Source organism: Hemitrygon akajei, chromosome 10, assembly GCF_048418815.1.
Source record: "Hemitrygon akajei chromosome 10, sHemAka1.3, whole genome shotgun sequence".
Taxonomy (NCBI): domain Eukaryota; kingdom Metazoa; phylum Chordata; class Chondrichthyes; order Myliobatiformes; family Dasyatidae; genus Hemitrygon; species Hemitrygon akajei.
The window spans coordinates 19024953-19050757 of record NC_133133.1 but is presented as its reverse complement, the minus strand read 5'-3'; the positions used below and the strand labels follow the sequence as shown (position 1 = coordinate 19050757).

Sequence of the window (25805 nt, the reverse complement as noted above, 5' to 3'; positions counted from 1 at the left end):
ACAAAAAATGATGCTAGAGCATGGACAGAACCCATAGACAGCTACAGTTTCAGTGCCAATTCTGTAGGCAAGTGATTCACTAAAGGAGGCAACCACGCAAAGATATTGCAAATAGGCAAATGTACATTATTATAAAGCTGATCAATGCCTAAAGATGTACCATTATTTTGAATAATTAGTTGCCCAACTGCATGACTTGATGGGTGGTGGTAAAATGGACTGAAAACTTTTACTTCTGAACCCTCTTGAATGGTTAGGGACATAATTAAGTGAAACCAAGACCCTCATGCACCCATTTACAATAAAAATGCTACTGAGGTTCATTTATCGCCTATAAAGAACAGCACAAATTTCCTTAACCCTGTAATTTCCAAAATGGTTTGTATTTTCATTCCCATTTACCACCATGCTGTAGACTACTTTTATACCTGAAGTCATCAGGTACAAATTATTTGAATTACCCATTTTGTATCTTAAAAAAAACCCTACCTTTCCTGCAGCTAAGCAAGAGTTGTATAGCAATCACTGTCATGGCACAAAGACCACAGGACCCCTTTTTAAAATTGCTACTGGTATAATCATCCAAATAATTGACACTTATGAACTAAGCACCAATGTAACCACTCGTAAGTACAACTATAAACTATCCATTGGGTCTCAAAATCAAACACAAGACCAAGTTTGAGAATGGAATAGAGTTAGTGGATTCTGGTTAATTGGGCTGTCAGTTAGTCAAGGCAGCCACTTATTTGGAACAACTCTTCAGGAACAAGAGCTAAAATAGCTGAGATTCCCTTTTTGTTTGGGACAGGGGACTGTTGCCGAACAGTTTCTAACTGTACCAGTCATGTGCACTTGTTCAACACTACAGCATGCTTAGAACAAAGTTTTTAAATAATGTCAGTTGGTGAGTGCTTGTTCTCCATTTGGGTTGACAGAAGCAAATTTGAAAAAAACATTTTTTGGTCATTTTTAAAAATCTGAACTTGATCTCAGACCCTTGCTAAGATGCATCACTTATCTACACTAGGTTGTTTATTTAAAACAAAAGAACACAGCAGCATTCACAGGTTGAATTCCTCAATAAGTATTAGGAACTAGTACAGTTTTTGTACTGTACAAGGTATTGGTAGTGTTCTAATTTATTCTGTATTTCATTTAAATACATTACTTTCTACTAAGATAAACAGTCTTTAAAAAATAGTTTAAAACTTTCCATGAAATTTCAGCTAATTTGAACAGCTGTTTAAATTAGCCCAAAATGTACTGGTCCCAGTAAGTCCCTTTTAACCAGAATCCATTGTAGTTTGAGACATTCACAAGACCTGCTGAGTTCCTGCAGCTTTAGTGAGTTCAATCTTCTAATCTATTTTACAACTGAATGCTTCCTGATGATCAGGAAGTATAATGTTTAGTCATACACCACAATGTTAAGTTTATAATTTTATTTACAAGTAGTGAGAAAATGTACAGTTTCTTACATGGGTTACGATAGTGCAAAGTTATACTGTCACTTCAATAGACTAATGTGCAGAAAAAAGGTACTTTGAACATCAGACAATACAAGGTACAGGGTCTCTTCCCATTTCCCACATCACTGCATTAGGTATCTGAATATACAAGTTTGGTCTAACATAACTAGTGGATTGCCGATGTTGGTAATTCTCGATAAAGTGAAAAGCACTTCATTTAGTTCAGTGGAAGGAAAAAAAAAGCATGCAGCAACAGCTCACACCTACACTCAACAGAACTAGAAACCATCACAGAAGTGACCACCCTGCTAAGCTCCAGGACCCTGGACATTTATTCAAAAAGGTTCAAAAAACTGATTTTTAAATACATAGACTAGCACCTTCTAGTAAGAGTTTTTTTTAAACTTGAGAACTATAGTGCTGGCTTCAGAAGAGGCACACATCTACTTTAAACAGAAGTGACGTTAACCCAACAGCAATTTAAACTTCTCACTGATATGCTGGATTTTGGTGAGGGCAGATGAGCGTCTTCCCACCGAGGAAAAACCACATGAAACCTGCACAAAATATGCAATGCAAATAACATTGTGTTACAGCACACCTTTATTATGTGCCTGATACTGCCCAGACAGTATGAAAAACCATCAGGAAAAGGCGGATGATGATAGAAGAATGTGAAATTAAAAGTTCCTTGGCAGGTGCCCTGGGTACAGTGCATGCACTTCGACATCTGTTTTGACTCAACGTCCAGGGGGCGAGGCTTCAAACGGGTGGCAGCAGTGTAGCAGTTTAGCTTGCAAAATAATGCGATGATGCTAGAACGAGGAGGACTCAGAATGCTTCATGATTCGCATGGCCCGACAGTGTTCGTAGGCACTAGGCAAGGTCAACAGTCCCGCCAGCTCTGTTCCACTATTGCAGATACCCGCTTTTCATATTCCCGTTTGTTCTCCTGATACAGCTGTGCCGCCTGACTGTTGGCTGGGCTGTTTGGATTTGGCTCGTCCAGTAAAGACTGAGAAAACAAAGAGAACAAATTTAGCAGGGACACATTATTCGTCGTTGTATTCATCTAAATGCCATTTCCCTAGGAAAGAAAAAGTGGATGAAGATTACCTACCTTCCCTGGGCTTTATGTTCTGCACTTGTCTCAATCTCCCCACACCCGGACTGATGAATGGAAGGCAGTACAAGATGTGTTATGTTGGCGCGTGGCCTAGTGGATAAGGTATCAGGTCTAGTGATCTGAAGGTCATTGGTTCGAGCCTCAGCTGAGGCAGCGCATTGTGTCCTTGAGCAAGGCACTTAACAACACATTGCTCTGCGATGACACCAGTGCCAAGCTGCATGGGTCCTAGTGCCCTTCCCTTGGACAACATCGGTGGCGTGGAGAGGGGAAAGGCTTGCAGTTTGGGCAACTACCAGTCTCCCATACAACCTTGCCCAGGCCTGCACTCTGGAAACCTTCCAAGGCACAAATCCATGGTCTCACGAGACTAACAGATGTGGTACTATACTGGGCAATGGATAACTACCATTATCCCAACAGCAATTTAGGCTGCTCACCGATGTGCTGGTTTTCTACCATCACCCTTGGCACAGTGTTAAAAAAAGTTACCTCTGACACTCACCTACTCTTCTCCCCCCCCCCCCCCCCCATTCCTTAAAACCATACCCTCTGGTATTAACTATTTCCACCTTGGGGCAGCACCATAGCAGAGTGGTTAGCACAACGCTTTACAGTACAGGTGACTCTGGGTTCAATTCCTGCGAGTGCCTGTAAGCAGTATGTACGTTCTCCCCACGACTTTCCTCCCACAGTCCAAAGGCATTCCGGGTCGTAGGTTAATTGGTCATTCTAAATTGTCCCGTGATTAGGCTAGGGTTAAATTGGGGGTTGGTGGGTGGTGTGGCTCAAAGAGCCATAAGGACCTACTCTACTCTCAATAAATAAACAAACAACATTCTATCCACACAGTGAACAAGACAGAAACAAGCCCATTGTGTGAATGCCAACCCATCATATCTTTCTACTAATAATCTCACATCCCTGCATTAATTCTATACAGGCTTCCCCTGCTATCTGAAGGTAGAGTGTTCCTATGAAACTGTTTGCAAGTCGAAATGTCGTAAAGCAAAGAAGCAATTACCATTAATTTATATGGGAAAAATTTTTGAGCGTTCCCAGACCCAAAAATTAACCTACCAAATCAAACCAAATAACACATAAAACCCAAAATAACACGAACCTATAGTAAAAGCAGGAATATGGTAAATATACAGCCTATATAAAGTAGAAGTATTGTATGTATGGTGCAGTTTCACTTATCAAAAATCAGGAAGATAGTGAGCCAAAATCTATTTGGAGAACAATAAAATCAGCACGTACACGCATACGCACACAACTGCCTGCACAAGGCTTCACGGTCATGGTAATCTTTCTCGGGGTAAACACACGTTAAAAGCGGGCATCTTTTTTTGGAAAAGTGAAAATCCTCTTTGGTTAATGAAAACAGGTACCAATGCATGTCTTTCATAACAGTTGAGTTGTGGTAAAGTGAACGTTTGAAAAATGGGGGCCACCTTTCATTGCCTTGTTGATTCAAGTACATAGAACATTTACAGCACAGTACAGGCCATTTCGCCCATGATGTTGTGCTGACTTTTTAACCTACTCCAAGATTAATCTAACCCGCTCTCCCACATAGCCCTCCATTGTTCCTTCATCCCTGTGCCTGAGTGTTAAATGCCCCTAATGTATTGCCTCTACCATGACCCTCTGTTTTATGCACTTATCACTGTTACCTCCCTCACCCCTCCCCCAATCATCTCAAAAGTATACCCTCATGTATTAGTCATTTTCACCCTGGCTGCCCACTGTCTATGCTTCGTTGGCATCTCTACCTTTCATCCTCCTTCACTCCAGAGTCCTCGCTCACTCAACATAAGACATGCTCTCCAATTTAGGCAGCACAGAGTAAAATGCATCCACATGCTTCTTAAATGTCACTGTCTCCGACAGCTCATTCCACATACCAACTGCTATGTGGAGAAAAATTATCCTAGATTCCTTAACCTTCTCCCACCACCTATACCCTCTAGTTTCAGACAAAGCTTACCATGGGAAACAAACACAGGCTATTTATGCCTCTCAATTTTGTATACCTCTTAATCACCTTAAAAACCTGTCAAATCTTTCCTTCAAACTAGGCAACCTCTTATGAATCTTTTCTGCAACACCACCACCTTCCCCCCCCCCCCCGCCAGTACCTTAATCACACCTTGAGTGTGGTGAGCAGGCCTGCAAAGCAATATTCCAAGTGCAGCCTAACCAACAATAAAATGGTATCTGAAATGTCTCAGTGCCTTAGCTGATCAATGCAAGCACATCCCCCTCCAGATCCTGTCAGTATTGCCACTTTGAAGGAACTACATACTACAAGCTCTCTGTTCAAGCACACTCACTTTGGGCCTTGCCCAAAACGTCATGTCCTGGCCTGGTTTAATTTCCCTTCATTCTGCCAGACCAGTTTGTTCCTGCTACTCTCCCCCTCAGACTTCTAACAGCCTCCCAACTGGAAATTGCCCCTTTAACTGTAAATGGCAGTTAACAATCAACTTTTTGAACGTTTGTCTGACATAAAAATTAGCTTTGCCTCAATTTGAGACCTCAAGTACAGGGCCAGTCAAAACACAAACACAAGAGTATCTTGAAACTAAGAATTATGGTCACTGGTTCTGCACTTGTGTTCAATTGGGTAATGCTGAGGCTTTATAAGGCATTGGTGAGGCCTCACCTTGAGTACTGTGAACAGTTTTGGGCCCCTCATCTTAACATGTGCTGGCACTGGAGAGAGTCCAGAGGAGGTTCACAAGGATGATTCCAGGAATGAAAGGGTTATCATACGAGGAACGTTTCATGGCTCTGGGTCTGTACTCGCTGGAATTCAGAAGGATGGTGGGGAGGAATCTTATTGAAACCTTTTCGAATGTTGAAAGGCCTAGACAGAGCAGATGTGGAAAGGATGTTTCCCATGGTGGGAGAGTCTAGGACAAGAGGGCACAGCCTCAGAATAGAGGGGTGCCCTTTCAAAACAGAGATGCGGAGAAATTTCTTTAGCCAAAGAGTGGTGAATCTGTTACACATGCAGCTGTGGAGGCCAGGTCGTTGGGTATCTTTGAGGCAGAGATTGATAGAGTCTTGATTGGACATAGCATCACAGGCTACGAGGAGAAGGCCGGGAACTGAGGTTGAGGAAGAGAAAAAAAAAGTTCAACCATGATTGAATGGTGGAGCAGACTCAATATGCCAGATGGCCTAATTCTACTCCTACAGTATGTCTTCTGGTCCATAAACCGAAGGTGAGCCAGGTCATTCACTGAAGCCTGAAGTCTACCACAAGCGCCAAGTCTAAGGTACCCAATTATAACCAGGCACCAGGGTAACAGTGAGGAGTTGGTACACTGCCACTCTCACCCAGTGTTGCTTCCACTATGGCAAACACCTAACCCGGGCTGGTCTTGAACAAAGCCAAGGAGCTAATGGCATCTCAGTTCCTGTTCAACAGACCAGCTAAATAGGTCAAGTACACGCACTTTTAAAACCACTGGAACCTTTCAACCACATTTACAAATGAGATCAAACCACCAACTTCAAATAGACTGCACCGATAAAATTTGCCCAATACTCAGTGAAGGGCCTGAACTCTTCTATATATCTGTACCCCATGGGGTCCCCGTTCTACAAAACTCTCCAGGGCCCATCAGCCCACAATGTCGAGCCAACTGTTTACCCTATGCTAAGATCAATCTAGTCCTTTCCTCCCCCATAGCCTTCATTTTTCAATCAATCTGTACCCAAGTCCTTTAAATGTCATTAATATATCCGCCTCTATCAGCAGCCCTGGCAGCCCACTCAATGCACTTACCACTGGGTTTAAAAAACCTGCCTGTAACATGCGTTGAGTGCGCTGTGCTGCACTGCCAGGAGTGCTCGTTATAGCCATTTCTGCACTGGAAAAAGTCTCTGGCAGTCCATCAATGCCATCTCTAAACCTCCACTCCAAAGAGTGACACCCTGTGGAGACATGGAATTTGGCGCAGTCGTCCTCGTGTGGAGTTCAGGAGTTGGGAAACCACGATGCACCATGGGTGACTCTATTATAGCTTGGGATGTTCCGGAGTTCAATCCCGGCACTGTTCCGTAAGGAGTCTCTGTACATCCTCCCTGTGGAATGCCTGGGTTACATCTTTTAGGTTTACAGTAACAGATACCAGAGTTCAATTCCCACTGTTGCCTGTAATGAGGTTATGCATTCTCCCCGTGTTTCCTCCGGGAGCTCCGGTTTCCAAAGACGTACTAGGTAGGTTATCCCACGATTAAGGTTAGGGTTAATCAGAGTTGTAGGGTTGTTGGGCAACGGGGTTCGAAGGACCACAAGGGCCTTGTGGTATTGCTAAATATAAGCATATACAACAGTACATGTAGTTGGTAAGACCACACTCAGAGAATGGACTTGAGCTTGTGCACAATTCAGGTGACTCAGCTACAGGAATGGCATTAAGCTGCACACGGTGCTGGAAAAATGCACAAGGATGTTACTGAAGCCAGGAGTGCCTAGGTTACAAGAAGCTGGATAGGCCGAGACTCCGTGGCCGCGATCGTAGGAAGCTGAGGAGTGATGTTACAGGCCACGAGGTGTAGATAAAGTGGATGGTCACCATCTTTTACCCCCAGGGTAGGTAAACTAGAGAGCAACTGATTTTAGATATGGGGGGGAATTTAGAAAGGCCCCGAGGGGCAACTTCTTTCCGCACAGTGGAAGATTTCTGACAAATCATGCTATTAATGGTGCTGGGTAGGGGATGAGATGCCAGAGAAAGCTGCGCAGCCAGGTACAATTATATTTATTGGACATTTGGATAGGTACCTAGTGGAAGAGATTTAGCACAGGGGTTCCCGACCTTTTCTATGCCACAGACCCTTACCATTAACGAAGGGGTCCCTGGTTTATAAGGAATATAAGCCAAACACAGGCAACCAGGAACACAAGATATCGGAACAGAATTAGACATTTGGCCCATCGAGTCTGCTCCGCCATTTCATCTTGGCTGATCCATTTCCCTCTTAGACCTAATCTCCTGCCTTCTCCCCATATCTCTTCATACCCTGACTAATCAAGAATCTATCAAACTCTATCTCAAATATACATAAAGACTTGGCCTCCACAGCTGCCTGTGGCAAAGAATTCCACAGATTCACCACTCTCTGGCTAAAGAATTTTGTCACCTCCATTCTAAAAGGACGCCCCACTATTCTGAGGCTGTGTCCTCTGGTCTTGGACAACCTCCCCCACCCCCACCACCAAAGGAAACAACCTGGTTAGCATTGACAGTGGCTATAGGATCTGCCTGTGTTCTGACTTTAGTCTCCGATCCCAATGGAAGAAGCATTAGTTGAGAAGGACAAGGCTGCCCGTAGGAAGAACGGTAAGTCACTAAAGGCACCTGTTGAACATTCCCCAGACCAGCAACACAGCGAGGAAAATTAGACGGAAAGACAAAGACGCAAGGCAGGGACAGACTTTCATATTCGGAACTACAATTTTCAAAACAACGGAGGTTCAGAGGTCAAAACAGCATCCTGCAAGTTATGACCGGGGAGCTTTAATCACTGAGACTAGCCAGAACTGATTTCAACCTCTCGATAAGTACCAGAACTGGTTTCAGTCAGTCTACCCAGAAGGCAAACCAAGGCTAATCAACGTGACAATGGAGCATAATACCAGACTGTTAAAACTTTGCCTGCTGTAAATGTTTACATAAATGAGAACTAATTTCTATACATGCAACGTGAACAGGAAATCTAAAATTTCCTGAATGTAGGATCAACTGCCAGAACAGAGCGAGGCAACCCAGAGCCAAATGAGACAGGAAGAAAGACCGGATAAAACGAAAAAAGTTAAGTTTAAAATTAAAACCCTACAACAGTTTATAACAGCAAACATCCAAATTATTCCCTTTGTCTACCCTCAAGGTTAAACTGGTATGTCCAAACTGTAAATCATGCTATTAATGGGGTCACAGTGACATTACCAGTCCCAAATGACTGCAATAGTTAGTTCCTTGCTACCTCACTAATCCAGCGATTACACGATGCTCAACAAGGGTGACCTCTAGCTTTCCACTGACCAAGAAGCTAGCCCATCTGTCCATCACGTCTAGCAGCACCCCTATCCTCCACTCATCAAGAAAGCACTTTCACAGAACTCTACACATCCCAGAATTACATCTTTTATATTCATATTCAGAGATACAGCTCAGTAACAGGCTACCCCAGCCCAATGAACCCACGACACCCAATTTCATCCATTCACCAATTAACCTGCAAACCCGTACGTCTTTTCAATGTGGGAGGAAATCCAAGCAGTCATGGGGAGAATGTACTAATTGCTCACAGGCAAGTGGCAGAGACGGAGGCAGGTTCTCGGCCTGAATTGTCCATTTCCACAGATGCTGCCTGACCTGCTGAGTTCTACCAGCATTTCGCGTGTGTTGCTGGTGCTGTAAAAGTATTACACTAAATCACTACACTTATCCATATTGCAGTTATAAGACACTGGGCACCAACTGTGCTTAGCTTTGGTTCTGATGTGAAATTAAAAAGAGTGCAGAAATGAGAAGGTGCAGAACAAGAGCAAAAAAGGGACTTTAACATGAGGAAATCTGCAGATGATTTTGTAAGGACTGAAGGTCCTGAGTTACAAAGAGGTTGCCTCGGCTAGGACTTCATTCCCAGGAATCTAAGAGATTGACAGCTGACCTGACTAGAGCTATACAAGATCATGAAGGATGTAGGCAAGGTGAAAGCAGTCTTTCACCCCGGGAGGCGGTGCTAAAGACAAGAGGGCACAGGTTAACGATCAGAGGTGAGGGATCTATAGGGGACATCAGGGGCAGCTGTTTCACATGAAGGGTAGTGGGCATTTGGTATGAGTTGCCAGAGAAAGTAGCTGAGGAGGGCTTATCAGCAACATTTAAAAGCCACTTGGAGAGGTAAATGGATAGGAGAGGTTTGTGTGCACTGGGGAACACAACATGGACAAGTTGATCAGAACATCTGCTTTCACGCTGCAGAACTGTGACTCCAAATACTTCTTTTTAAAAAAAAATGGATTTTCTGCCTTCATCCTCTCAATTTTTTTCCAGACCTTTTTTCTTTTCCACACTCTGCTGGCCTCCCCCGGGCAACCCTCAAGGTAGAACCACAAGAACTAAAAAACGACTCAACTTCACAGAACTGGCATTAGTTTACCAGCTCAGCAGCACATGCTGCCCTGTAACTTGTGGCCATCTCACCTTCACCACCAGCTCCCAGAAACCACCAGTCCTGCTGAATTAATGCTGGCACGGCTTGCAAAATAATCCTTTCAATCCTAACTGCAGAATTCCACAACAACCATTTTTACTTTCAATCCTGCTACGGTCTTAACAATTGACAACTCTCCAGAGATGGTGCACTGGAGAATTTCAGTTCAGACAAACGGCCTATTCTGTGCATCACTAAGTAAATAAAATTTTAAGTTGCAGGATTTTGTCATTTTCAGTGAACAAACAACTAACGGGGCAGCACAGTAGCAATGCATTTAGAGTAATGCTATTGACCCGGGTTCAATTCTGCCGTTGGTCTCATGGGCGTAACCGGGCAGTGTCAGCTCACTGGAGTGGAAAGAATTCATCTGAATGTATTGAAGTCATTTTTCTTTCAAAAAAATAATGGTTTTAAGTATCTAACACGTTGTTCCCCACTACACTGTGTTACCACATGCATTTCTTTCTGCAGCCTCATCTCATTTGGGACAAGATGTACCAGCAAGTAAAGAGAGACGCATGCTCAAGGCTAAATTCAGGGCGTGGGGGATGGAACAGAGAATGCTATATAGAATTGCACACACTGAAAAAATGGAAGTGAGTCTTCTCTGCAATGCCCTGAAGTGGGAAAGATCATCACTCACTGGCTATTTTATTATGTACATCTGCTTGTTAATCTAATCAGCCAATCGTGTGAGACCATAAGACAGAGGACCAGAACTAGACTATTCAGCCCATTGAGTCTGCTCCGCCATTCCATCATGGCTGATTCCGGATCCCCACTCAACCCCATACACCTGCCTTCTCGCCATATCCTTTGATGCCCTGACCGATCTGGAAACTATCAACTTCCACCTTAAATATACCCACAGAATTGGCTTTCACCGCAGTCTGTGGCAGAGCATTCCACAGATTCACCACTCTCTGGCTCTGTTCTAAAAATGTCATCTCCCAATTTTGGTGCTGTGCTCTCTAATTCTGGACACCTCCAACATCCACCCTAGCTTGTCCTTTCAACATTTGGTAGGTTTCAGTAAGATCCCCTTGCTTTTTTTCTAAATTCCGGTGAGTACAGGCCTAAAGCTGCTAAACGCTCCTCATATGTTAACCCCTTCTTTTCCAGAATCATCCTTGTGAATCTCCTCTGGACTCTCTCCAATGACAACACATCCTTTCTGAGATACCCAAAATTGTTGACAATACTCCAAGTGCATCCTGACTAGTGTCTTATAAAGCCTCAGCATTATCTCCTTGCTTTCATATTCTATTCCTCTTGAAATAAATGCCAACATTGCATTTGCCTTCCTTAACACAAACTCAACCTGCAAATCAATCTTCCAGGAGTCTTGCACAAGGACTCCCAAGTCCTCCTGCACCTCTGATGTTTGAACCTTCTTCCTGTTTAGATAATAGTCCACACTATTCCTTTTATCAAAATGCATTATTGTATTTCCCAACACTGTATTCCATCTGCCTCTTTTTTGCACATTCTTCCAATTTGTCTAAGTCCAGCTGCAATCGCTTTGCTTCCTCAGCACTACCTACCCCTCCGCCTATCTTTGTATCATCTACAAACTTTGCCACAAAGCCATCAATTCCACTATCTAGATCGTTGACAATGTGAAAAGTAGCGGTCCCAATACTGCCTGAGGAACACGAGTCACTGGCAGCCAACCAGAAAAGGCCCGTTTTATTCCCACTCTCTGGCTCCTGCCCGTCAGACATCCCGTTATACATACCAGTACATTTCCTATAACGCTACAGGATTTTATCTTGTTAAGCCGCCTCATGTGAGGCACCTTATCAAATGCCTTCTGAAAATCCAAGTAAATGACATCCACTGCTTCTCCTTTGTCCACCCTGCTTGTTACTTCCTTGAATACTAGCAGATTTGTCAGGCAAGATTTCCCTTGACAGACTTATTTTATCAACAGTCTCTAAGCACCCTGAAACCTCTTCCTTAATAATGACTCCAACGCTTTCCCAACCACTGAAGTTAGGCGAGCTGGCTGCTAAATTCCTCCCTTCTTGAAAAGTGGGCTGACATTTGCAATCTTCCAGTCCTCTGGGACCATGCCAGAATCAAGTGATTCTTGAAAGATTATGACCAATGCATCCGTCATCTCTTCAGCAACCTCTCTCAGGACTCTGGGATGTAGTCCATCCGGTCCAGGTGACTGATCCACCTTAAGACCTCTCAGTTTGCGTAGCAGCAACTGAGTGCATAAAAGCATGCAGACGTGGTCAAAAGGTTCCACTGTTGTTCAGGCCAAACGTCATAATGGGGAAGAAATGTAATCTAAATGACTTTGATCATGGAATGATTGTTGATGCTAGACAGAGTGGTTTGAGTATCTGAGAAACTGCTGACCTCCTGTGAGTTTCATACACAATAATCTCTAGAGCAGGGGTTCCCAAGGAGCAAAACTAATACCTGCTCCAGAGCATACAAAGAATGGTGTGAAGGGCAAATAAAAGAAATCCAGTGAGTGGCAGTTCTGTGGGTGAAAACACCTTGTTAATGAGAGGGGCCAGAGGAAAATGGCCAAACTGATTCACAACAAGAAGGTGACAGCAACTCAAATAACCACACATTACAACAGTGGTGTGCAGAACAGCATCTCTGAATGCACAACACGTCCAACCTTGAAGTGGATGGGCTATAGCAGCAGAAGACCATGAACATACACCCAGCGGCCAGTTTAATACACACACACACACACACACACACACACACGCACGAGGTACCTAATAAAATGGCCACTGTGTATATTCTATTAGACAGATTTTTAAAAGCGACAATTTTATAAGATACAATTACCTGTATAGATGTTAAAATTGAAGATACATCATATGTTGGACTCCAGCGATTCTGCAGTATGTCCAGACATATACTGCCATCTGCATAGACTAAAGAAAGTATATTCAGTTTAAAATTACACAGCAGTGGCTTCAAATATTTGACTATCAAACAATTACCATTAATTATCCTCCAGCTTCATAACTTCAGAAACTAAGGTTGGAATCTAACTCTGCATTATCAACAGCATCCAAATAGTTTAACCAGTCAGATGGATCAAACCTGGAACAATGACACCTCTCATTTCATATTCATCGCAAAATGGAATCAAAAGCCCTTTTACTGGCTGAAGCAGTATGTCCACTTGGGTTCAAATTTCACAAGCTTGAATGCTTACAGCAAGATGCTACTTGGCTATTAAGCCACACTTTGAAAGTCCAGCAACAGACAAAAAGTAACAAATTACAAAAAGAATTAGGGCACAATAAGTTCAAGTAGGATTACCAGTTTCCACTTTATGACACAAGGCCACACACAAAATGCTACAGGCAGTCAGCAGATCACAGGTCTCAGCCAAAGATCTCAACTGTTTATTCCTCTCCACAGACGCCGCCTGACCTGCTGAGTTCCTCCAGTATTTTGTGTGCATTGTTCTGGAGTTCCGGCATCTGCAGAATCTCATGTTTATGATAAATACAATTTTGCTCACTCATCACAAAAGGTCAGCCCAGTTCGTTAAAGGGCATTTTCAGGAAATAAGCCAGATTTACTTGGTTGCTTTCTTACAGAGAAATAAAGAGAGAATTGCTACATTTAAATTCCTACAGAGTCGCATGCCATCCTGATTGTGAAATCTTTCAATTCCTTTACCTTTACACAGACAAAAATGTAGTGCTCCCTAATCAAAAGCAATGGGGGGGGGGGGGGGGGTATCCTCAAACTGCACAGATATGGCAAGGGTTAGTAGAATGGTCAAAGCAGTGGGCAGAATTAGACTACAGGGCGATAACAATGAATTAGTGAAATGGCAAATGGAGTTTAATTCTGATAATGTGATGATGTATTTTAGACCATAAGTTAGAGGAGCAGAATTAGGCCATTCTATCACGGCTGATTTATTTTCCCTCTCAACCCCATTCTCCTGCCTTCTTCTGGTAACATGACACCCTGACTAATCAAGAACCTATCAACCTCTGCTTTAATTATACCCAATGACTTGGCCCCTGCACTGTGTGGGGCAATGAATCTCACAGATTCATCACGCTCTGGCTAAAGAAAGTCCTCAGGTCTTTTCTTGTATTCTGAGGCTATGCCTTCTGGTCCTAGACTCTCCCACTGTAGGAAACATCCTCTGCACATCCACTATCCAGGCCTTCCAATATTCATTAGGTTTCAATGAGATTCCCCTTCCTCATTCTTATAAACTCCAGGGAGTAGAGGCCCAGAGGCATCAATCGTTCCTCATATGTTAACCTGTTCATTCCTGTAATCATTCTTGTAAACTTCCTCTGAACCCTCTCCAATGCCAGCACATCTTTTCATAGACAAGGGTCCAGAACTGCTCACAATATCTGACCAATGCCCTATAAAGCCTCAATGCCACATCTACGCTCTTACATTCTAGTCCTCTCAAAATGAATGCTAATATTGCATTCATCTTCCTTACCAGCTCAACCTGCAAGTTAACCTTTAGGATTCCCAGGTCCCTTTGCACCTCTGAATTTTAAAGCCTCAACGTTTTGGGAGTACATATGGGGCTGGACATACACTCTGAATGGCAAGGTCCTAAGGAGCATTGGCATACCAGTGCAAAGATCCTTGAGGTTGGCAGCACAGATAGGTAACGTGGTTAAGGCATCAGATGATATACCAGCCTTCATTAATCAGAGGGCAGGGAGGCTGCACTCCGACCTCACAGAACATTGGTCAGACCTCAGTGTGCAGTTCTGGTCGCCACACCACAGGAAAGGTAGGAGTGCAGAGGAGTCACCAGGATGTTGCCTGACATGTAGCATTTCTATAACAAGATTATTGAGTCCTACACACAAGATTAACCACAGTAAAGTTTTTTTCCTTCAACAAAGATAAAGTCATAGAATATAAGCTTAGGTTATGGGTAAGAGACTTGGAGGGGATCTTTCCCACAGAGAGTGGCCAGTAGTGTGATGGAAGCAGGGTTACTGCCAGAATTTTAATGTCTAGATGAGCATTTGAATCACCCAGGCGTTAAAGGCAACGGGACAAGTGCCCGAAGATGGGATTTATGCAGACAGGTACCCACTGGAAGCATGGGTGCAGCAGGCTCAACTCCCTTTTCCCCTTGAATGGCTCTACAATTCATTAATAGGGCCAGGGACTTGATGGGATTCAAAATTCTAGGGTAAAGGTGACTTCTATATTTAGTACTGAAGGGGAAGGTACATAGGCTGTCGTAATTCACTAAGTATTATTTCTGTTGGGCACTATTTTTAACTGCTAATACACATACCTACTGTAATTGATTTACTTATTTTTTCTGCATCGTGTATTGCTTGCACTGCTGCCACTAAGTTAACAAATTTCATGACATATGCCAGTGATATTAAATCTGATTCTGATCACGATATGTCAGTGTAGGAAGTGGAAGTCTCCTTGGAGGTCGACAGTTCAGTCAAAACCTGAAATCTCTGTATCCAATGCAGCAATCTGAATTTTGTTCTCCCATTTATCCTGGAAGAACTGGATGCCTGAAAATGGGGAGCCCCATTCTTTGATACAGGAACCTGGAGGCCTCACTACGAGAAAGATATGGAAGCTTTAGACAAGGTGCAGACAAGTTTAACCAGGACACTGCCTGGCCTGGAGTACATGTCTAATGAGGAAAGGTTGAACGAGCTAGGGCTTTTATCTTTGGAGCGAACGAGGATGAGAGGCATAGATAGAATTGGACAGCCAGCACCTCCTCCCCACACAGAGTGGAAATGGCCAACATCAGAGGCCATCCTTTTAAGATGAGATGTCAGAAGTATTTTTTAAAAGTACAGAGTGGTGGGTGCCTGGAATGTACTGCCAGTGGTGGAGGCCGATACATCAGAGATAGTTAAGAGATAAGCACATGGGTGAAAGAAAAAATGGAAGGTGTGGGCTACGTTGGAGGGAAAGGTTTGATTAAACTTCTGTTTTAAGATGGCGCTACCAAAGATGTGCGACAGCTTACTGGTGGTCCGAAAGCTAAGGGATTTGATTGAACCCATTATTAAGAGCACACAGTTTTTGAAGTAAATTGTGGTAAACTATCACCGCAAGCAATGAAGAAGTGAGCGAAGGCAAAGTGAATTTGCAGGATGCGCCCAGCTGGTGTGCTGCAAAATCAACACATGGAATTGGAGCCGTGCTGGTTGGAGCGAATGACTTAAGGGGGAGAAGACAGGATGGAGGAGTTCTGATGCCCGTCCAACTAACCCGGGTACGAGACTAGATCACTCTAAACGCTGAGCCAAAATGGACGGGTTGAGAATGGCTTCTTTGGCAGCAAAATCCAGGTCCGAGGCAAATCGACAAGTGGCGTATTCAATGCCTGGGCCCTAATGCGAGGTACAATCTGAATGCCAGCTCACATAGACTAGAGAGGCAGGAAGTCAAGAGAGGTTGGAGAGGTCAAGAACGGCTCCTTCTGCAGTGAATCTAGGCCCAGAGTGATTTGCCGGCTGCGAAGCTAAGTCCTAGTGCAAGGCTTGGACAATTTAAATGCCAGGCTAGATAGTCTGGGGGCTTCTCTCTCTGCAACGCTAAGGCTTGAGACTCCCTCCGACTGCCGTGCTTCATGCCTGTGAACTTTGGGGCAATCTGCCCCACTAATATGATGAACTACTTTGGTCTACTCCTGGGATTTGGATCCAAGGACACAATCTGGCTTGGAATGCTGTTGCTGTTCGCTTCTACCGTTTATATGATTTATTTTGTGCTTTTTCCCCTCTTTCTCTGTTGGCACTGTGGAGGGGGGAGAGGGGTTTGGTCTTTTTTTTGATTGGGTTCTTTCCTTTGCAGCTGCCTGTAAGCAAACAAATCTCAAAGTTGTATAATTTATACGTTCTTTGATAATAAATGTCCCCAAGTTACGAACGTCCGACTTATGAACAACTCGTACTAACGAACGGCCTGCCCTAAAGCCTATCATATTAAAAATGAGTCAGCTCGAGGAAGGAGAACATCGTCCGCCATTTTAAGTCGGATCACGTTGCCATTAACACTGTGGTGAGTGTGTCCCATTTAACCTGTCTCAGAGCGGGTGCACTTTAGGACCCAGGGGGAGCTCAGGACCCGCCGCTCGCGGCTGCTGCTGAATCCGCAGTGTTTCTGTTCTGTTGACGGATGCGGTAAATGAGTTAAAATTATGGATCGACAATTCACTCTGTGATGAAGAATTTGTTGTGAGTAGGGGTCGGTTCAATCGTTTCAAAGTGAGGGCAAACTTACATAACATTAAAGTGCAAGGTGAAGCAGCGAGTGCTGATGGAAGTGCTGCGAGTGATTTTCCTGAAACGTTGTAAAAAGTTATTGAGCAGAGAGGTTACTTGCCAGATCAAATATTTAATGTAGATGAGACTGGCTTATGCCTACATTTCAAAAGAGGAAAAATGTGCACCAGGGCATAAGGCATCGAAGGATAGGCTAACCTGTTCCGACTTATGTACAAATCCCACTTAAAGACAGACTTAGGAACGGATCTCGGTTGTAACCCGGGCACTGCCTGTACTTTGAAACTCTGTGTAGTAGTTAATAGATTGGTACATCATCATGTTCTGAAGGCCCACACTGTACTGTTCTAATTCCTGTGTTCTATGTTATGTCCCAGAATTAGATCAAGATTCAATCGCAGACTATTGTTTTCCAAAGGTACCAGCAATGAAACCACAGAAACCAACATTCTGATAAATGGACCACACCGATACAGTTATTCTCTGGTGAACTAGAGGCAGTGCAGACAACAGCAAATCTGTATTTACTCTGAGATACACTGGAACAGGATGTACTCAAAGACGCTGGTATCACAGTAGATAATGCAACAGGAACAGGTGACCACTCCTACCCAAAGCAAAATATCTACAGAGAAGTTTGTGGTGACAAGCTGGAAATCAGTTTGTTTTCATACTCTAGGAAGCACACGGTAGCGATAGGAAGTACAGGAGAGAATGAACCAGGATGTTGCCTGGAATTAACATTTGTGCTATAAGGAGACAGGATTCATTCTTAGTGGAACAGTGAGGGCTGAGAGAGATCTTACCTCTATATATAAAAAAAATCACAAGGGATGCCGCCAGGTTGTATTTTTGCCCAGGGGAGGGGAGGGTTAAGTGTGAAAGGGGGAGGGTTAAGTGTGAAAGGGGAAATGTTTATGGGAACTTCTTCACTCGAGGGTGGTGAGAGTGTGGAACGAGGTGCCAGAGGATGCGGTATGGAGGGCTATGTGCAGTTGATGGGACTAGGCAGGTTAATAGTTCAGAATGGACTAAATGGGCCTGGGGCCTTCCCGTGCTGCAGTTTTTATGCCTCTGACTTGCCGACGAGAGGGGAGAAATTTAAAGATTTGAGATCTGCCGCACAGTGGGCGATGAATATCTGGAATGAGCCGCCTGTGGAGGTGGTGGAGTCACATACACATACAACATTTAAAAGGAATTCTGATGGTACTTTTACAGGAAAGGCAGAGTACAGCACTATTGCAAGCAAATGAGATCAGCGTAGCCAGGTATCACAGGGTGGGCTGAGGGCCAGCTTCTAGGTTGTACGACTCTACGATCCATTGCTGGCATCATCAAGTACACAGACACACACCACACAACTTTTATCTTCTCTATCGTTGCCGACATAAACTCATGCCAATAAACTGAACAAATCATTTACATACCATTTGGATGAAACATTTTTGAAACAAATCTAACTGTAGGTGGCTTGTTTGGGTATTCTTCTGTGAATTCTATTGTAAGTTTAAAAGTACCTGGAGAAGGAGAAAAATATTAATGTTCAGTTGTTGGTCACTTGTGCAGAAATGGTCTTCAAACCTGGAACAAAGTGGATGCATGAGCAAGGCTCGTCAGGCTTCCACAAGAAAAACAATTCACCAAGGCACACGTACGTATGTCTTGATACAGAAAGGAACAACCCGTTCTCCACAAGGAAACAGAGTGTGTACATTTGTGCAAAATAAATCCCAATAACCACGGCGTCCAATAATAAAAACAGGTGAACAATCAGATAGAAGGTGAACTGAAAGTACCAGGACGGGTACTGGTCTGTTTTTATAGTCAGATTTATTCTTTTTAGGATGACATTACAGAAATCATCTGGAGAAAAGGTCAAACTCTGCCCCAAGCAAGGTCCTGTAAACAACAGTGTTTCTAAAGTCCCAATATAAGGATTCGGCCCAAAACTTTGACCACCCCTCTGCATCCACAGATGCTGCCTGACCCACTGAGTTCCTCCAGCAGTTTGTTTTGTGCTCTTTATTCGAGCATATATTTTCTTTGATAGTCAGGTATCAAAGACCCCCACCATGAACTCTTCTCGCTACTACCATCAGGAGCTTAGGTCCCGCTCTACAAGGGTCAGGAACACTTAGTACCTACAACTATCAGGCTCCTGGTAACTTCCCTCACCTCAACTCTGAACCGATTCCACAACCCACAGACTCAACTTCAAGGACTCTACAAACTCATGTTCTTAGTATTATATATTTTTTTAAAAATTTGCACAATTTGTCTTGTTTTGCACATTGCTTGTTTGCTAATCTTTCTTTTTCATAAACTCTATTGTATTCCTTTAATTTTGTGTAAATAGCTGCAAGGAAGTGATCTCAAGATAAGATACGTACATACTTTGATAAGTTTACTCTGAATTTCACAGATCCTTTCTTCGATACCACATCACTATTCGTGGGTGAATAACTTCAATCATCACATATCTGAACTGATTCTACGACCTACACACTCACTTTCTAAGACTCTTTACAACCTACGTCCTCAGTATTTTTAAAATTAATTGTAGTCTGCCTTCTTATTTGTCAGTCTTTTTATGTATATTTTTCCTAAATTTTATTGCATTTCTCATTTCCTACATGAAAGAAATCTCAGGGTAGTACATGGCAACATATACATACTTTATTTACTTTGAACCCTGTGTTAGAGTATAATGGACATCGAGACTAGAAAGGATGTCAGAGGGAAGTGAGTGGCTGTAGTGGTGGAAGAGTGGAAAAAAACTCAAAATGTTAAGCTGCCTCCCCAGTTGTGGCCTATGATATGCGAAGATCTGTGGGTGTCAGCAAGATCTGGAATATGACAGACACAGTACCTACTTATTCAAATTGCCTGCAATAGTTTGCACTTTGGATTTTAAACAGTGTACTAAAGACCATGAAGCTCTACTCTATTAGGTATCAAATTTAGTTTTTTATTTAAAGATACAGCACTGGTCCAATGAGATACGCCACACAGTAACCCACCTATTTAACCCTAGCCTAATCACAGGACAATCTACAATGACCAATTAACCTGCTAGCAGGTACATCTTTGGATCGTAGGAGGAAACTGGAGCACCCGGAGGAAACCCACACGTTCAGGTGGAGAACATTCAAATTCTTTAGACTGCGTCAGAATTTAACTCAGAACTCCGACGATCTGAGCTGTAATACTGTCACACTAACAGCTGCCTGCTGTTCTTGGTAGAATAAACCAGTCAGTCCCATTTTTTCTGCTTGCTCTATAGTGTTACGAATTTATTAACTTCAAATACTTAGTTCTGTTTGGAAAGCAGAATTCACTCTGCACCTTGCACATGGCTAGTCCATTCACTCAAGATTATCAATCACTGTACACTCTTGATTTTTGCACGACTGTTAATCTATTCAATATACACATACTGTAATTTACTTATTTATTTTTACTTTTTCCCCTTCTATATTATGTATTGCATTGAACAGCTGCTGCTAAGTTCACAAATTTCATGACACATGCCGGTGATAAAAAACCTGATTCTGAATATTTTGTCAACTGTTTTAAATCTGCAGCCTCTCATTTTTAACCTCCAACAGGGCAAACTTTCTGCACAATCTCCACACAATCCTATCACCAAACCTTTTACACCCACCTGAGTAATCTGTGCCGTCCCAGTAACGTAAGGGGCGAGAGTGATGCACTGATCATTAATGTAGGCTCCATGCAGTTGTTATTCACATCTGCCTTTGGAATTACCTGCACCAACTCAAACCTGGAGCTCAGCACATCACAAAGCACACAGGCGCCACCCAGAAACATCGGGACTAGGACTGCCAGACCGGCTCACAGCTTCTTCCCTCCAGCTGTGACACTAATGAATACCCTGCCACCACAGAGGTCACGCACTAGGACAGTGAGCTGTTTACCTGTGCTGTGCACTACATATATTTTGAATTATACTTCATCTTATTTATGGGAACATTTTGGTTTATGTGCTGTGTAGGATATATTTTGTGGGTGCACTGTGCTCTGGAGGAACAATGCTTTGTTTGGTTGTATATACGTACAGTCAGATGACACCGAATTTAAACTTGAGTCTGTAGCACATCTGGGTGGCCCCTGACGATGGTCAATAAACACATGCTCTAGGTAAATTTGGTTTATCTATCTGGAATCCACGGGCAGCTTGGTAGCTGAGGTTAGCACAACACTTTACAGTACAGGCACCCTAGGGTTAAATTCCTGCTGCTGCCTATAAGGAGTTTGTACGTTCTCCCTGTGACTACAAGGGTTTCCTCCGGGTGCTCTGGTTTCCTCCCACAGTCCAAAGACAAACAAGTTGGTAGATTAATTAGTCATTGTAAATTGTCCCCAGGATTAGGCTAGGATTGAGTCAGGGGATTGCTGGGCAGTGTGTTTTGAAGAACCAGAAAAGCCCTTTCTGCACTGTATCCCAATAAATAAATTAATAGATCTCGTGTTTATGGCTACACTTTCAACAGTTGTCTTCTGATCAGTACTATTTCTCACAATGTACATCAAAACGCATCTCTGTTATGATTTGCTGTTTCATTGTACATGCTCTCTTCACACTGTTGTCATTGGGAGAGAAGTACAGGAGCCTTAGGTCCCACACCTCCAGGTTCAGGAACAGCTATTACCCTTCAACCATCAGATTCCTGAACCATCATGGATAAATTCACTCACTTCATCACCAAACTGATTCCAGAACCCATGGACTCGCTTTCAAGGACTCTACAACTCATGTTCTCAGTTTTATTTATTTACATTTGTCTGTCTTCTTGAGCACATTGGTTACTTGTCAGTCTTTGTGTGTAGCGTTTCATTGATTCTATTGCATTTCTTTGTTCTTCTGTGAATGCCCACAAGCAAATAAATCTCAGGGTAGCACATGGTGATGTATACATACTTTGATGTTGACATCAAAGTATGTATACAAATTCAACACTGACACTAATTTACAAACTGATCATTCGGTGTGCTTGAGTTACACCAAGTTTGCAAGCCTAACACACACTGCCAATACCGTTCTGCAGCACACCCTATACTGATATCAAAAATTACAGCATGTACAGAGAGCTGTAAATAAAATTAATCTCCATTGACATCACTTTAATCTGCTTTGGCCAAGATCAGCTGAAAATCCCGAATCAAAACCGACCAGAAGTGACGTGTATTTTGCCTCAAATTATACACGGCTATATGCGCGTGTACCTTCTACCCACGTTAGCAGTGAAAACGGGCTCAGTCACAACCATCAGGCCCCCAGACCAGTGTGTGGATAACTTCACTCACCACTACCCTGAGCTGAATCTATGACCTACAGAGCCATTTTTAAAAACTCTTTACACTTGTGTTCAGTTTTATTTTTATTTGCAGTTTGTCTTTAGCACATTGGTGTTTGTTAGTCTTTAGTTTTTTTTTGTAAAATTCTATTGCTTTATTCTCTGTAAATGCATGCAAGAAAATGAATTTCAAGGCATGGCACTTTGACAATAAATTTACTTTGAACTTTGAAATGTTTCCTTTATTTACCAAAAATAAAATTGTGAAGTTCCTTTACCTTTCCCTTTAATAGCAACTTTGCCCAAACTTGTTCAATCATGTCTGCCATCCAAGGTTCCCATACAACTTCTGAATAGCACAGCACATTAAAAACAAATGGAACAGGTGTCCTTTGTGATCGCTAAAATACTATCTTCTCACATTCCATCCAAACCATTCAAGAGTCAGTCCTCAGTGCTAGTTTATTTGAAAAATTGCAATGCATTCATTTAAATTGAGAAAATATAGCATTTCTATAAACTGAGTATTTGTCGATTTAAAAAGTGACCTTTGATTTACTGCCCGTTTGCCTACTTTTCTTCTCTTTGAACTCTCATGCATCCACACATTACTAACATACCAATTCCTCATCTAAATACACATAGCTGCAAGACGTTTAGACTTGGAGATAACGTTGTATCAACTTTAGCGTCCTCCTTTTTGCTGGACTTACCATCTTCAAAAGGGGTTCCTTCGGGCCTGATGAGGGAGAAAATTAAAAAGGGAAACAGCGTTATAAAAGAGAGGTACATACAAAGAGATCTAGCAGCCCCACTTAAAACTAGCACATTAAGGTGCAGTTAACAGGTAAAGCAGTTACGCAGGTTCTTATATATGTATATTATATAAACAGGTCTTTACAACGCCAGAAACCACCGCCCTACCGGGGACAGGACCAGGGAACGAGGAGGACAGGTGCTGATCGGCAGACGGAAACAGTGGGAGGGGAGAAAAAAGAAACAAACAGTGCTGGCAGGCCTCGGGCCGCCCGGCTCCTCACCCGAATATAACCGCATTCCACACCATGATGTTGTTCTCTGAGGGCGCTCCGCTCACGCCGGCCGGAGGATCCTCCTGCAACCTGAAGGCAAGAAGGAATTGAAAACCAATTCGTCCCCTGCCGGCCCCCCGCCCCGCCGCGTTTCCATTTTAAAAGTCAAAGCAGCGCCATGTTAAATTGTTGAGGGGGGGGGGGGGGAGAAAGGTGGAGAGAGGGAGAGGAGGGAAAATTGTCCCTCCTTCCCTCCCCCAGGCGCCACCCTACCGTTTGAAGTCTCTCATGAGGCGCCTCCGTGCTGGGGTAGACATCGCTGCCGCTGCCTGTGGCTTAATAAAGGGGCATAAAGGGCGGAAGGAACGCGGAGAGTGGCCGCCGTTCGCCCGCGACACGTATCAAAGAATATTGTTACTGAGCATTCGGTCCGCGCAGCCCTGCCGGCGAGGCTCCACGGAGCGCACCACCCCAGCTCGGGGGGGGAATCTCTGCGGGAATCCACAGCCGCCGCGGCTGCAGCACTGCACCGCACCTCCCCCTACCGTCCACAGCATGTCCCCCTTATCTATTTCCCAGTCTACTTTGTGCGTGCCAACCCTCACCACCGGGCCTGTAATGCGATTGTTGTCATTAGAGTCTCCCCCCCCCAACTTGCCTTATAATAACACGGCGGAATCACTGGTCACGTGAGCGAGGGACCCAGCAGTGACGTCATTGGACTCACCTGGGGTCTGGTGGGCTGCCGCTCGGCTCAGTAAAACTTGGCTGTACATCATGTCACGACAGCCTCACTCAGATGCCAAGGGTATCCTGGGTTTGCAAAGGATCTGGGACTGCTTCCTCGCCGACCTGCCTGACAGTTTCGTGTCGTGCGTTTGAACGTTGAGTTTCTCTTCCCTGTATCGCTCCTGCCGGTGCACCCGCGTGATTTAATTGGATTATATTGAAGACTCTCTTAGACAAGAATGGCTCCTAAAACAGAAAAAAAAATACAGTTTGCAAAATGCAAACAGTGCTTGTAATAAGAAAATGCTGTTATACAGAAGGGTGTGACCCACTGATTTGATATTGCGGATTACCTATTTGTTAAAGCTATTTTTTGGTCACGTATTGATATCTGCTTGAATGTCCCTGTGCAGTCTATTCAAAACACTGGACACTTGTTTGAAGTACAATAAGTCTGCAGTCTTTTGTCTTCAATAAATCTATCCAATTTTGGAATTGGTTTATTATTATCAAGGTACAGTGACAATAACAAAATTGTCTTGACAAAATAACCAATTTCAAAATTGTCTTGCAAATTGTTCACACAATTCAAACCATTATACAGTGAATTTGAGGCAGCACAAGGGAAAACAATAACTGAATGCAGAATAGAGCGTAACAGCTTCTGAGAAATCGCAAAGCACGTACGCAATAAGGTGCAAGGCCAAACTGAGGAGGACTGTGAGGTGAAAAGTATTTTATCGTTAGAACGGGGACCAACCCTAAACAGTTTATTCCAGAATCGGCTGCCCATGTTCTATTCCTGTCTATCTCATTGTTCCTATCATCAGTAGTAACAATCAGCTGAAGAAATTTGGCCTGTTCCCTAAAACCCTCACTAATTTTTATAGGTGCACCGTAGAAAGTATTCTTCTAGGGTGCATCACAACCTGGTATGGAAGTTGTCCTGTCCAAGACCGGAAGAAGCTGCAGAAGATCGTGAACCTAGCCCAGCACATCACACAAACCAATCTTCCGTCCTTGGACTCACTTTACACCACACGCTGTCGGAGCAGTGCTGACAGGATAATCAAGGACACGACCCACCCAACCAACACACTTTTTGTCCCTCTTCCCTCCGGGAGGAGGTTCGGGAGCTTAAAGATTCGTACGGCCAGATTTGGGAACAGCTTCTTTCCAACTGTGATAAGACTGCTGAACGGATCCTGAACCGGATCTGGGCTGTACCTTCCAAATATTCGGACCTGTCTCTCGGTTTTTTTGCACTACCTTACCCTTTCCTATTTTCTAATTATGATTTATAATTTAAATTTTTATTATATTTACTATCGATTTGTACTCCAGGGAGCACGAAGCGCAGAATCAAATATCGCTAGTATCAAATGTTTGGCGACAATAAAGTAAAGTAGATAGTAACTCAGCTCTTCCAGGTTATAATAGCCTGGGGTGGTAGTGGACATAAGCTCCCACTACCTATTAAATGCTCCCAATGAGTGCATCTCAACTGGCCTCTGACAACTAAGTCCAGCTCCTCGCCTTCACATGTGGCTTAGTCTGAGTCTGGCGGTACTGTTTCTACTGACAGGAGAAGGGACAAAGCCTTGTTACTGATGCGTTAAAACCGG

General features: G+C 43.4%; 1 protein-coding gene across 1 annotated transcript; it reads right to left on the bottom strand.

Annotated features, from left to right (window-relative positions):
* Positions 1-1430: 1430 nt before the first annotated feature.
* Positions 1431-23880, bottom strand: ube2a (ubiquitin-conjugating enzyme E2A (RAD6 homolog)). The gene is made up of 6 exons (XM_073057848.1): positions 23725-23880; positions 23461-23541; positions 23134-23159; positions 18530-18619; positions 12664-12752; positions 1431-2487 (listed from the first exon to the last, which is right to left on the bottom strand). Exons 1-6 carry the CDS (start codon positions 23766-23768, stop codon positions 2359-2361), a joined length of 459 nt encoding a protein of 152 aa, XP_072913949.1. The 5' UTR covers positions 23769-23880; the 3' UTR covers positions 1431-2358.
* Positions 23881-25805: the final 1925 nt, after the last annotated feature.